This window comes from Strongylocentrotus purpuratus, unplaced genomic scaffold (genome assembly GCF_000002235.5).
Source record: "Strongylocentrotus purpuratus isolate Spur 01 unplaced genomic scaffold, Spur_5.0 spur5_scaffold_20, whole genome shotgun sequence".
NCBI classification, from domain to species: domain Eukaryota; kingdom Metazoa; phylum Echinodermata; class Echinoidea; order Camarodonta; family Strongylocentrotidae; genus Strongylocentrotus; species Strongylocentrotus purpuratus.
The window spans coordinates 45,425,544-45,437,857 of record NW_022145606.1 but is presented as its reverse complement, the minus strand read 5'-3'; the positions used below and the strand labels follow the sequence as shown (position 1 = coordinate 45,437,857).

Genomic DNA, 12,314 nt, shown 5'->3' with positions numbered 1-12,314 from the left:
TTCTTTGTAAATTTTATAACCAGAATTTATTTCAACCTCGTAAGGCAAATTACTGCTTCTAAGTTATTCATTTACATTTGATTTGTTTAACAATTTTAATAAGTAACGTTTCATCCTTTTTCTTCTTCATTGGAAGCCTTCCCATTTTTTCTCGATTGATTCTGCATTTCATTTGCTTTATGGTTGTACTTTACTCAAGTTTATTCAAGATTCTTATTGCTCTGGGAGAATTTTCCTTAATATTTCTTTTTGTGTTTCCTTAAATTTGATGAATCACCATATGCCTTACCACATTGATCACATATAAATGGCTTCTCACCCGTATGCATCGTTTATGTTTTGTGAGATCACTAGCTTGATTAAATGCCTTACCACATTGATCACATACATAGGGCTTCTCACCTGTATGGATGCGTTTATGTTTTGTGAGATAGCCAGCTTGATTACATGCCTTATCACATTGATCACATACATAGGGCTTCTCACCTGTATGGATGCGCTTATGTTTTGTGAGATTACCTATTTGATTAAATGCCTTACCACATTGATCACATACAAAGGGCTTCTCACCTGTATGGATGCGTTTATGTTTTATGAGATTAGGTTCATGATTAAATGCCTAATGACCACATTGATCACATACATAGGGCTTCTCACCTGTATGGATGCGTTTATGTGTTGTGAGATAGCCAGCTTGATTAAATGCCTGACCACATTGATCACATACATAGGGCTTCTCACCTGTATGGATGCGTTTATGTCTTGTGAGATTACTGGCTTGATTAAATGCCTCACCACATTGATCACATACACAGGGCTTCTCACCTGTATGGATTCGTTCATGTGCTGTGAGAACATGTTTGTGATTAAATGCCTTACCACATTAATCACATACATAGGGCTTCTCACCTATATGGATGCGTTTATGTATTGTGAGATAACCGGCTTGATTAAATGCCTTGCCACATTGATCACATACATGGGGCTTCTCACCTGTATGGATGCGTTTATGTCTTGTGAGATTACTGGCTTGATTAAATGCCTCACCACATTGATCACATACACAGGGCTTCTCACCTGTATGGATTCGTTCATGTGCTGTGAGAACATGTTTGTGATTAAATGCCTTACCACATTGATCACATACATAGGGCTTCTCACCTGTATGGATGCGTTTATGTCTTGTGAGATTACTGGCTTGATTAAATGCCTCACCACATTGATCACATACACAGGGCTTCTCACCTGTATGGATGCGTTTATGTTTTGTGAGATCACCAGCTTGATTAAATGCCTTACCACATTGATCACATACATAGGGCTTCTCACCTATATGGATGCGTTTATGTTTTGTGAGATAGCCAGCTCGATTAAATGCCTTGCCACATTGATCACATACATAGGGCTTCTCACCTGTATGAATGCGCTTATGTTTCTTGAGACCACTAGCTTGATTACATGCCTTACCACATTGACCACAAACATAGGGCTTCTCACCCGTATGGATGCGTTTATGTGTTGTGAGATGAGGTTCTTGATTAAATGCCTTACCACATTGATCACATACATAGGGCTTCTCACCTGTATGGATGCGTTTATGTGATGTGAGATTACTTATTTGATTAAATGCCTTACCACATTGATCACATACATAGGGCTTCTCACCTGTATGAATGCGCTTATGTTTCTTGAGACCACTAGCTTGATTACATGCCTTACCACATTGACCACAAACATAGGGCTTCTCACCCGTATGGATGCGTTTATGTGTTGTGAGATGAGGTTCTTGATTAAATGCCTTACCACATTGATCACATACATAGGGCTTCTCACCTGTATGGATGCGTTTATGTGATGTGAGATTACTTATTTGATTAAATGCCTTACCACATTGATCACATACATAGGGCTTCTCACCTGTATGGATGCGTTTATGTGTTGTGAGATCACCAGCTTGATAAAATGCCCTACCACACTGATCACATACATAGGGCTTCTCACCTGTATGGATGCGTTCATGTCTTGTGAGATCACTAGCGTGATTAAATGCCTTACTACATTGATCACAAACATGGGGTTTTTCCCTGTTTTGCATAATTCTTGATTTACTACATCTGATTTCTCCTTTAATAAACTGTAGAATGTCTTCCTTTGATGCATCTGCCTTTGGGACAATACCATAGTGTCCATGCTTGTACTTGAGATGCCTTGCTAAAAGAAGCGGAAAGGCATAGAGTGTTCCACAGTCCCCACATCTATAGAGTGCAGAATCTATTGAGAATGACAAACAGGTTCACATTGTTATAATTATTTTAATGAAATCATCTTCATCAGATTCAGAGTTATGTAGTTCTTACATGTGTTGGGATTATATATAATTTATTTTGAATGAGGCTGGAAACAACAACAAGAAAACGATAACGTCTTTTTATAAACTCTTTCATTCAAAATATCTTAGATCACAATATAACATTATGACCAACACAATGCCATTTATAACCAAACTATTCTATTTATAATATCTTAGATCACAATATAACATAGCTTATGACCATCGTGTATCAATGTTCTATAATCAATGACTGTGCTTGAATATTGTCAACGTCTCAACGGTATCATAATTGATTACATGAAACATATCAAAAGGCAAAACATTATTTGAATTCAACAAAACCAAAAAGGGATTGGTATATGATATTAGGGACACTGATTTTCTGTTTAAAAAAATTGCCTTTTCCATTTCAGAAAATCTGGATTTCCGTTTCAGATGGGCTGAAAAACGGAAATTCAGTTTTGCCAAAGACTTTGTACACATGAAAAAACTAAATTTGAACTATAACATGAACTTGTAGGGTACAAATGTTCTATTAAAGCCGCCACCTTTGACAAGCCACTGATAACCACTCAAAAACATACGTACGGGACTGGATAAACTTGATGCAAATACTAGTGAAAATATAGACCCCTAGTAGTCTAGGGTGTCTGAACGATTTTTCAATTTTCAATTTGGGATCATTTTTCACCATTTTTGTTGGATATTGGAATAAAAAGTGTACCGTAATCAGAATAATACCTTTCAAATTTCAAGACTCACCGATTTTTTTATCAAAGATACAGCCCCTCAAAAAACTGTGCAATATTTATAGCATTTTGGTCAGAATGGACAAAAAAAAGTGGTTCATGCAGAGTTATAATTTCTGCTCAAATTCTGCACAGCACGATATGCAAAGCGTGGAGTAGGGTATTTTCAAACTGTTGGGGCTAGTGATCCCTTGGGACTAGAGAAAAAAAATAAGTGCATGGATATATACTTTACAGCTGGCCCAACTTATCCCTCGGGGGAGCACTTCGTGAAATATTCGAGTTACCATGGAAACAATGTTTAAATGTAAAGACCAGTATTGGAAACGCCCCAATTTCAAAAAATGAAATGGAAGCTTTTATTACCAATCATGTGAAAGAATATGTTTTGAATATTACATGACGATAACAATTTTGACGGGAAACGGCCGCCTACTAATTGATATATTTGGTAAATTAGTATATCTCTTGCCTGTTGAGAGATACACATGCATGTGTCGCGGACGTGTGTGTAGTCCAATATAAATCTTTCTGTGTACAGTGCTTCTAACTTCATGAAGACTTGGCCAAATTTCTTATAATTTTGATGATTCCAGAACCTTGCAGTACATCTATGCTAGATGATCAACCTTTTCTGATCGATTTCACAACGTTTCTTTCACTATGCAATTGCATGATGACCATAACTGGTCTTTAGCTTTAAACCGCTGTTTTGAGCGAGATATTTTTTGGAATTATAGGGGTGGCCCCCTATGGGGAATATGGTGAAAAACCTGCGCTTTCATATGACACCTCACTTATTGAGTATCACCTTCAGGATCACGAGCGGTATTGGTTTGAACCTCATTTTGGTAATAAAAACATCGACCAATTTAGCATGAGCGCGCAATGCACATGGACTGCATAGGGATGTGTGCAATCTCTATGGGAAGGATTTTAGCACACAAAACTGAGTGCACGATCAGACACCCTACCCCTAGGGTCTAGGCTAGACCTACGAAAAATTGTCAAATGTCTAGATTCACCAACTTCAAACTTAGACAAGCAGACTAAAGTTAGAGGAATGTGTCAGAACACGACATATTCCTGACGGAACGATACAGTATTATCGACGTCGACGAAAACATTTCAGTCTTGGCTGTCGTGTCACCGATCCGCGATCGATCTATTTTAGGCGCACATGCCAGCCCCTTTTTCGAACTGTACAACAGCGTGTGCGTACAATATCGCCGCACTTAGCGCCCGCTGCTGGCGTGTGTGTGCCTAGTATTATGTCTACGTAATACTAGCATCGAATTTCAAGTACTAGGCGCACACGCCAGTGCCCCGAACGATCTCTATTGGTCCAGCGAAACAAAATGGCAGCGCCCTGTCTCCTAGAATCTGATGAATATTGCTAAATATTCGAAATTATTAACCATGATTTTAGGCCCGATATTTTTTCACTGCATAATGAATCACAAAAATAGTGCAAGTTGTACGATTTTTGAGGCAAAAGGGGTTTTCCGCGACATTCCGTTCGAAATTGCATGTTCCGTTTAAAATGGTGAATTCCCTCCGTTTTCCGTGATCGTGGAAAATCAGTGTCCCTATATATGATTGATGTTACATGGTTCATTAGAATACAAATTTGTTACAGAGCTGTAAGCTAACCATCAGGAACATGTTCTTCTTTGTAAGACTTGCGGCTCACTGCTCTCTTCGGGTATCTAGATTGTCTTGGGGATGGTTTGGGTTTCTCCTTTCTCCTGTCTGAAATAAAAATATGCACAAATTGATTTAGTTTATTCCCAATATATCTATTATTTATTTTATTTTGTTGTTGCTAACTGCCAGCCCTGGCATGAATCCGTCTGTCCTATAACTTCACATATTATTTTGTCTGTCATCCCGATCCAGATCCATTATGGCCCACCCAGCCCCCTCTATCCAGATCCATTATGGCCCACCCTGCCCCCTCTATTCAGATCCTTTATGGCCCACCCGGCCCCCTCTATCCAGATCCATTATGGCCCACCCGGCTCCCTCTATCCAGATCCATTATGGCCCACCCTGCCCCCTCTATTCAGATCCTTTATGGCCCACCCGGCCCCCTCTATCCAGATCCATTATGGCCCACCCTGCCCCCTCTATTCAGATCCTTTATGGCCCACCCGCCCCCTCTATCCAGATCCATTATGGCCCACCCGGCCCCCTCTATCCAGATCCATTATGGCCCACCCAGCCCCCTCTATCCAGATCCATTATGGCCCACCCTGCCCCCTCTATTCAGATCCTTTATGGCCCACCCGGCCCCCTCTATCCAGATCCATTATGGCCCACCCGGCTCCCTCTATCCAGATCGATTATGGCCCACCCTGCCCCCTCTATTCAGATCCTTTATGGCCCACCCGGCCCCCTCTATCCAGATCCATTATGGCCCACCCTGCCCCCTCTATTCAGATCCTTTATGGCCCACCCGGCCCCCTCTATCCAGATCCATTATGGCCCACCCGGCCCCCTCTATCCAGATCCATTATGGCCTACCCAGCCCCCTCTATCCAGATCCATTATGGCCCACCCTGCCCCCTCTATTCAGCTCCTTTATGGCCCATCCGGCCCCCTCTATCCAGATCCTTTATTGCCCACCCGGCCCCCTCTATCTAGATCCATTATGGCCCACCCGGCCCCCTTTGCCATTTTCCTGATTGTTGGGGAACACGTAATGATGCATGATGCCCCGCCAGTTTGTGACTATTTTTATTTTGAGTCTTGCGCATCCTTTAAATCAATTTTTTTGAAAAACTGACCTACCGTTACAAAGTCATGTAATCTTTTGTCTTGTCAGCTCCAACATTGCTAATTTTCGTGATTTTTTATAGAAAACATGTATAAATATCATTAACCCTATAAAGAGATAAAACAATGGTTATTTGGTCTTGTTTATAGTTTGAGGTGACTTTTCTCTTTCTCTCTATTTTTCTCCTGATTTATAAATGCAATGCTGAATGTACATTATACATAATTTGATACGGAATTTCTATGTCAATCAATTAGTTTTATACAAAGCAATTTCACTCTGTTTAAAATGTGTTTGCTACAGTGTTAATATTTAGACGGATAAACCTAGACCAACCTCTTGACTTTTTCTTGGCCTTCTTCTGCTTCCACTCCTCATCCTCGCTATCACTCTCCTCTACGATCTGTTTCTTTCTTACACGACGAGGTCGCATGAACTCCGAGGGACTGACCTGTAGGCCTGCGTTAAAACGATATGTTTGAAATTTGGTTTATTCTTGAATGGTGGTGGTGGTGTTAGTATTAGTAGTATACTTTATTGGATAAAATGCTTAGCATTAGGCTAATCTACCACTAGGTTCTTTTTACCACTATGTCTATACATATATAATGTGCTATGTAGGCACGCAGGAAGCAGTTTGAGATTGGGGGGGGGGGGGCAAACATTCCAGGGGGCTCACCTTAAAGGGGCAGTGACGTACCGAGCAAAACGTTTGGAAGGGGGGGGGGCAGAAGAAAAATCTGCATCACCACCACTCTTACACGTTACATGCAGGCCCCACGGAACGTTTTTCAAAGTAAAATATTAACGATCAGGTAGAGCGTAAATTGGCGTGGGGTCCTGGGCCTGAGCCCCGGTAGGGGTCCAGGGAGCAGAGCCCCCGAAAGCTCTAGGGTTTTAGGCGTTTAATTACGGTCAGATGAGCATACAAGGGGACCGCCTTAGGGCCCTTGGTGGGCTCCAGGGGGCAGAGCCGCCGAAAGCTCGGGGGTTTTAGGTATTTAATTACGGTCAGATGAGCATACAAGGGGAACGCCTTAGGGCCCTTGGTGGGGTCCGGGGCAGAGCCCCCGTAGGCTCTTGGGTTTTAGGCATTTAATTACGGTCAGATAAGCATATTTTGATACCTCATTTGTGACATTGGCAGGTCACTTGTTTTTTTTTTCTCTCTCTTTCTTTCTTTGTCTCTGTTACAAACTTTTTCAAAAAGTGAGGGGGTCTCAAGCCCCCAAGCCCGGCCGTTCTGCAGACCCTGACATAAAGGCTTCTAAATAAGCATATTTTTCGCCCGACTGTAAACTTGGGAAATTCTAATTTTCCAACAAACTCATAAAAAGGTGCGACTTACAATTTTTTTTTAGAAAAATACCGGAAAATCATGTCATTTCAGCAACATTTGTAAATCACTGGTATCTATCAATATTATAAAAACCTCCATTGATAAATATAGGTAGCATACGCAATGTTTAGGAAATTTAATTCCTGTTAACTTTCATTTTCTTTGAATAGAATTGTATACGTCATTTAATTCAGGTTCTTATTATTGTTTAGTTCTTTTGGGTTAAAAATACAAACCCTCTTTACCAGGACCCTTTTTTTTTTTTTGAGGGGGGCGTTTTTGGGGGGCAAATTTGCATTTTGCCCCCCACTTTCGGCGCATATGGTGCTATGAACATTTACATATTAATATTGAGAATCAGCAGACTTTTTCTCTTTCTCTCTATTCTTCTCCTGATTTATAAATGCAATGCTGAATGTACATATACATTATAATTTGATAAAGAATTTCTATGTCAATCAATTAGTTTTATACAAGGCAATTTCACTCTGTTTAAAATGTGTTTGCTACAGTGTTAATATTTAGACAGATAAACCTAGACCAACCTCTTGACTTTTTCTTGGCCTTCTTCTGCTTCCACTCCTCATCCTCGCTATCACTCTCCTCTACGATCTGTTTCTTTCTTCCACGACGAGGTCGCATGAAATCCGGGGGACTGTCGATCTGTAGTCCTGCATATAAAAGACATCTTATTTATTATTCATTCTGTTTTTTTATACATGGTCTCTTCAGTACATCAAATTGCTTTGCAAGAGAGCCCTGTATTACATAATACAATTAAATTACATTGTGAAACAATGGGCAACTGGATAAATAGTAAAAAGTACAATACACAATAAAACAAAGCAAGAGCAAAAATATAGACTGATAATTATGGAAGCAAGTATTATGACTTTCAATCACCATTTACAATTTAGCTATTCTAGATAAAAAGCCGCAAAGGGTTCAATATTCTAAGAAATCTAAGTTTTGAACTTTGATATATCTTTAAATGTTCTCTCATCATCAAGATGATTTGATGTAAAGTTTAAATCAATAGTAATTTTATAAAAGAAATATAAAATAAAGTATCTTGGAGCATTTATGAATGGAAGTATATTTGAATGAGCTTTCAAATTAATATTGATTAATTATTAATGATAAACTTGTTAAGTTCAAATTGCATAGTTGTCGATTACACTTAGTTGTAAAAAGAAAGTAACCAGACCTAGAAATACAAATCTGAAATTGAGGTTTACATTTTAAATATATAGATTCAAACTCTAGATACATTTTAGGTCCAGTGCTATATCCGGTCTAACTTTGTTAGGTGTAGATCTAGAATTACTGCAGAGCTCATAACAATTGAGTCAGCTGTAGTCTAGATAAAGTATTCTCAGACGAAGAGTCTACATGGTAGTACATGGGGCCCATCTATATTCACTCAAAGCAAATCCCACTGCATGCAAAACTCAAAGGCCTGATGTAATGTATTCTTCTAAAATTTAACCCAAGGCTGGGTTTAAGCTTTCGTTTGAAATCGGGTCAGTCTGATGCCTGTTTGCCTAATTTAAATGCAATCTTAGACCCGGGATCAGGGTTTAATCGAACCATATCGATTCAAATCAAATCAAATCAAATCAACAAAAAGGAATTAGTAGAATATTGGCTGAAGAGAATTTAGATCCTTGTGATCTTGTTTCCGATGGATACATACCAACTTCAATCATCATCTCATAATTTTCTTTGATATTCTTGAGACGAAGTTTCTCATAGTCACTGGTCTCTGCCCATTCCTTGGCTGTGAAGTAAGCCTGGATGGCTGAATAATCATCATTTGCTGGTAGAGGCATGGTGGCAATAGGGTGTTACCTGTGGGAAGGAAAAGGCGGAAAAGAAGTCTAATAATAGTCTTTTGAGTTAGACCAGGGGGTGTTTCACAAAACTTGTCATCTGTGACAAATGACAGTTTTTGTTATAAGCTACTGAAATCCTCGCTTCTGATTGGTTATCAGCAGATTTGTCACCGATTTTAGTCATTTGTCATTGAAAAAGGCTTTGTGAAACAGGACCCAGGGAGTGTTTCACAAAGACTAAAATCGACTTTAAGTTGGACTTAACTATGGCAGGTCATTCATGCCACTGGTTGCTCTCACCATTATGATCTTTAGATAATAATTTTTCCTTTAATAAAGATATTCAAAAATGTAAATTCTGTATATTTGTGACCTTCATTTGTACCGATAAGTCAGACGAAGAAGGGTCGAAGGCAGGTAGATGCTACTCAATGTAAAATAAGCTTAAAACCGCCCGCTCGCTAAAAATGAAATTGACATCGCCTTAAAGATAAACTTGAGTTCTGGTAAAAAAAGAAAATGAATTCTCACAGAATCTTAAACGAAACTTACACTGAATGTTCAAGATTACAAATAAATGTCATGTGCCAAACAATTTTGGAAGAAAATGTATACTGGCTGAGTAATGAGCATAGAAAGATAAGGAAATCAGGGTAGTACTAGCCCCCACACCATTTGTGTTGTCCTATATACATCTTTCTGTGTAAGTGATTGTTATTTTACCAAGACTCTGCCAAATTTATGATGATTTTGATGACTCCAGAACCTTGCATTACACACCATTACTTACATTCTATATGATCAACTTTTCTGATGCATTCCACACCTTTTCTTTCACAATGCAATCGCATTACCAGAACTGAAGTTTAACTTAACTATGAATGTGCCCGACACGTCCCGCAGCAAGAAAACTCTGTTAGATACTCATTATTGTGAAAAGTTTATCTATTACTTAAAAGCTTCTGCACCTGCTCTCTCCCCCCCCCCCCCCCCCCAAAAAAAAAGGATTGCGTCTTTCGCAAAGGTTTATCACTTCTTTTTCTTCCATCAGTGTCTTCTGATCGGGGAATTAAAACGCATCCCCCTTCTCAAAATGGTGGCTACCCCCCTGAATAACAGCAACAAAACAGCAACAAAAAAATAACCCATGAAAGAAATATTGCCGGCGGAGCAAAATGTCGGCGGAGCAATTAATTGTAGGCGGAGCAACTGTCGGCGGGATGGCGGCTGAGCAACTGTGACTGTCGCGGAGCAATTGTCGCTTTTTGCGGAGCATTTGTCACCGGAGTAATCGTCGCCGGAGCATGTGTCGGGTTACTGTTATGACTCTATGCTTTGCTATAGGCCTAGTGTGCAGTAGATCTAGACCTATATATGTCGTGCACACGTAGCTGCATTACTGGCTGTGTATTAAAAGATTCTCAATATTAATTTCAAACACCACTGTACAAAACTCAACTAATTTCACTAAAAATAGGCACTGTGCTCTTTAGTGACACCTAAATAACAGTAAAATACAATTTTTTTAACTTACCGATGTTTAAAAGAATAATTTAAACATTAAAATTGTAAGTCTAGACTCTGTCAAACTTGCCGATCAGCCACATCGTGTTCATTGTTTTTGCGTGCATCTGTGTTTTGTGTAACGTGTAGACCCATGTATTGACTATTCGTGTGTGCAATTGTTTGCAGCGCTAGACTCTAGAGTCTAGATCTAGATGTCGTGCAGATTTTTAGATAACTTAGTTGTACAAGCCTGCATGGTACGTATCTTAGGATTAAATCATGCTTACAGTTACAGAATTCAGATCTTCGAGTTAACTCACCTGAATGAAGAAATAATAGCTATTTGAAGTGATGATGAACGATGCGATGTGGCCGTGTGGAGATTAGCAGTAGTCTGCTCGTCGCGCGCGTGGCATGCATGTTTACTATACGAGAGCCCAGGGTTCAGGTCATAGGTCATATAGGTTGACCAATTAGGTGCGAGGGCTGTGATTTGTGAATAATTAATAGCCATTTAATTATCGTTTGTTGTGAGGTCAGTATTTATCCTAGCCTATAATCTAGGCGGAGTGCCGAGCTTTTTTCTTTGCTGCTAGACTAACCTTAAGCAGAACGTCTGATACGGCGAGACTACGAACCGTGAGTCACGGTTCGTAGTCTCGCCGTATCAGACGTTCTGCTTAAGGTTAGTCTAGCAGCAAAGAAAAAAGCTCGGCACTCCGCCTAGATTATAGGCTATATTTATCCCTGAATGAAGAAATAATAGCTATTTGAAGTGATGATGATGAACGGTGTGGCCGTGTGGAGATTAGCAGTAGTCTCCTCGTCGCGCGCGTGGCATGATGTTTACTTCGCGACTAGAGCTAGCTCAGGTCAAAGGTCGACCAAAGAGGTGCGAGGGCTGTGATTTGTGAATAATTAAGCCATTTAAGTATCGTTTGTTGCGAGGTCGGTATTTATCTCTTAACAACATCATCCAGTTGTTAGAGGAAGTTTAGAATGCATGATTTTGGTATCAAAGTGATGGCATTATATGCACCCCTTTCTCCCTCTGCATGAATTGGCACCGGCCGCCTCTTATGCCTCTTCTAATTCGTACCCCTTAATTTCTCCTTTATCTCTTTCCTCTTATCTTATCATCGTTATTGTGATTAACTATGAACCATCCCCCCCCCCCCCATTCCGTCACTTTATCCTTCCGAATATGCATTTTCGATTTGAGCTATTTCTTTTCTTCTTCTGTGTTTAAAATGTGATGCATGAAATTTTCTTTAAAGGGGGTGGGGGCGGGAGCCCCTCTCCGCCCCCCGCCCAGCCCCGTCTATAGCTGATAGGCCTATAGCTGCATGGACCCGGATTACAAAGTGTTAATCGCGATTGATCCAAACCAATCGCAAGTCCTCCAATCAATCGCAAGTTTGCACCGAGTCTCTATCTACAGATTTTCGATTTGCTATCTATATATCAATAAAATAATCAAATAAGTTGCGATTGATATCAAATCTTTGTAAGACGGGACCCTAGGTCATGCCAGAACACTATACTGAAATTATTGAATTGAAAGAAATAACAAAATATTCCAAAACAATATATATATGTTTCATCTTTATTCAGCGTAATAAACAAAGAAGTATAAACATTTGAACCCAGGTCCATGACACAATGTAGTATACAATACACAACTGTGTCACTGGCAGGGTATACAAGACAAGTACAACATGTACAACATAGGAAACATATAAAGCATATATAGAAAGTGGTTAACAACATAATG

General features: G+C 39.8%; 1 protein-coding gene across 1 annotated transcript; it reads right to left on the bottom strand.

Moving 5' to 3' along the window:
* Window positions 1-558: 558 nt before the first annotated feature.
* LOC105443485 (zinc finger protein 708-like) lies at window positions 559-10,945 on the bottom strand. The gene is made up of 6 exons (XM_030993473.1): window positions 10,861-10,945; window positions 8,896-9,050; window positions 7,745-7,870; window positions 6,197-6,319; window positions 4,735-4,833; window positions 559-2,271 (listed from the first exon to the last, which is right to left on the bottom strand). Exons 2-6 carry the CDS (start codon window positions 9,029-9,031, stop codon window positions 884-886), a joined length of 1,872 nt encoding a protein of 623 aa, XP_030849333.1. The 5' UTR covers window positions 9,032-9,050; window positions 10,861-10,945; the 3' UTR covers window positions 559-883.
* Between the last annotated feature and the right edge of the window lie 1,369 nt (window positions 10,946-12,314).

Bases quoted from the DNA above. Each gene is read 5' to 3' on its own strand.
- LOC105443485 (XM_030993473.1), bottom strand. From the start codon at position 9,031: ATGCCTCTACCAGCAAATGATGATTATTCAGCCATCCAGGCTTACTTC. The intron at 6,320-7,744 runs GTTGGTCTAGGT...GTTTTAACGCAG, and splicing joins GGCCAAGAAAAAGTCAAGAG to GCCTACAGGTCAGTCCCTCG. The intron at 4,834-6,196 runs GTTGGTCTAGGT...TTTTTATTTCAG, and splicing joins GGCCAAGAAAAAGTCAAGAG to ACAGGAGAAAGGAGAAACCC.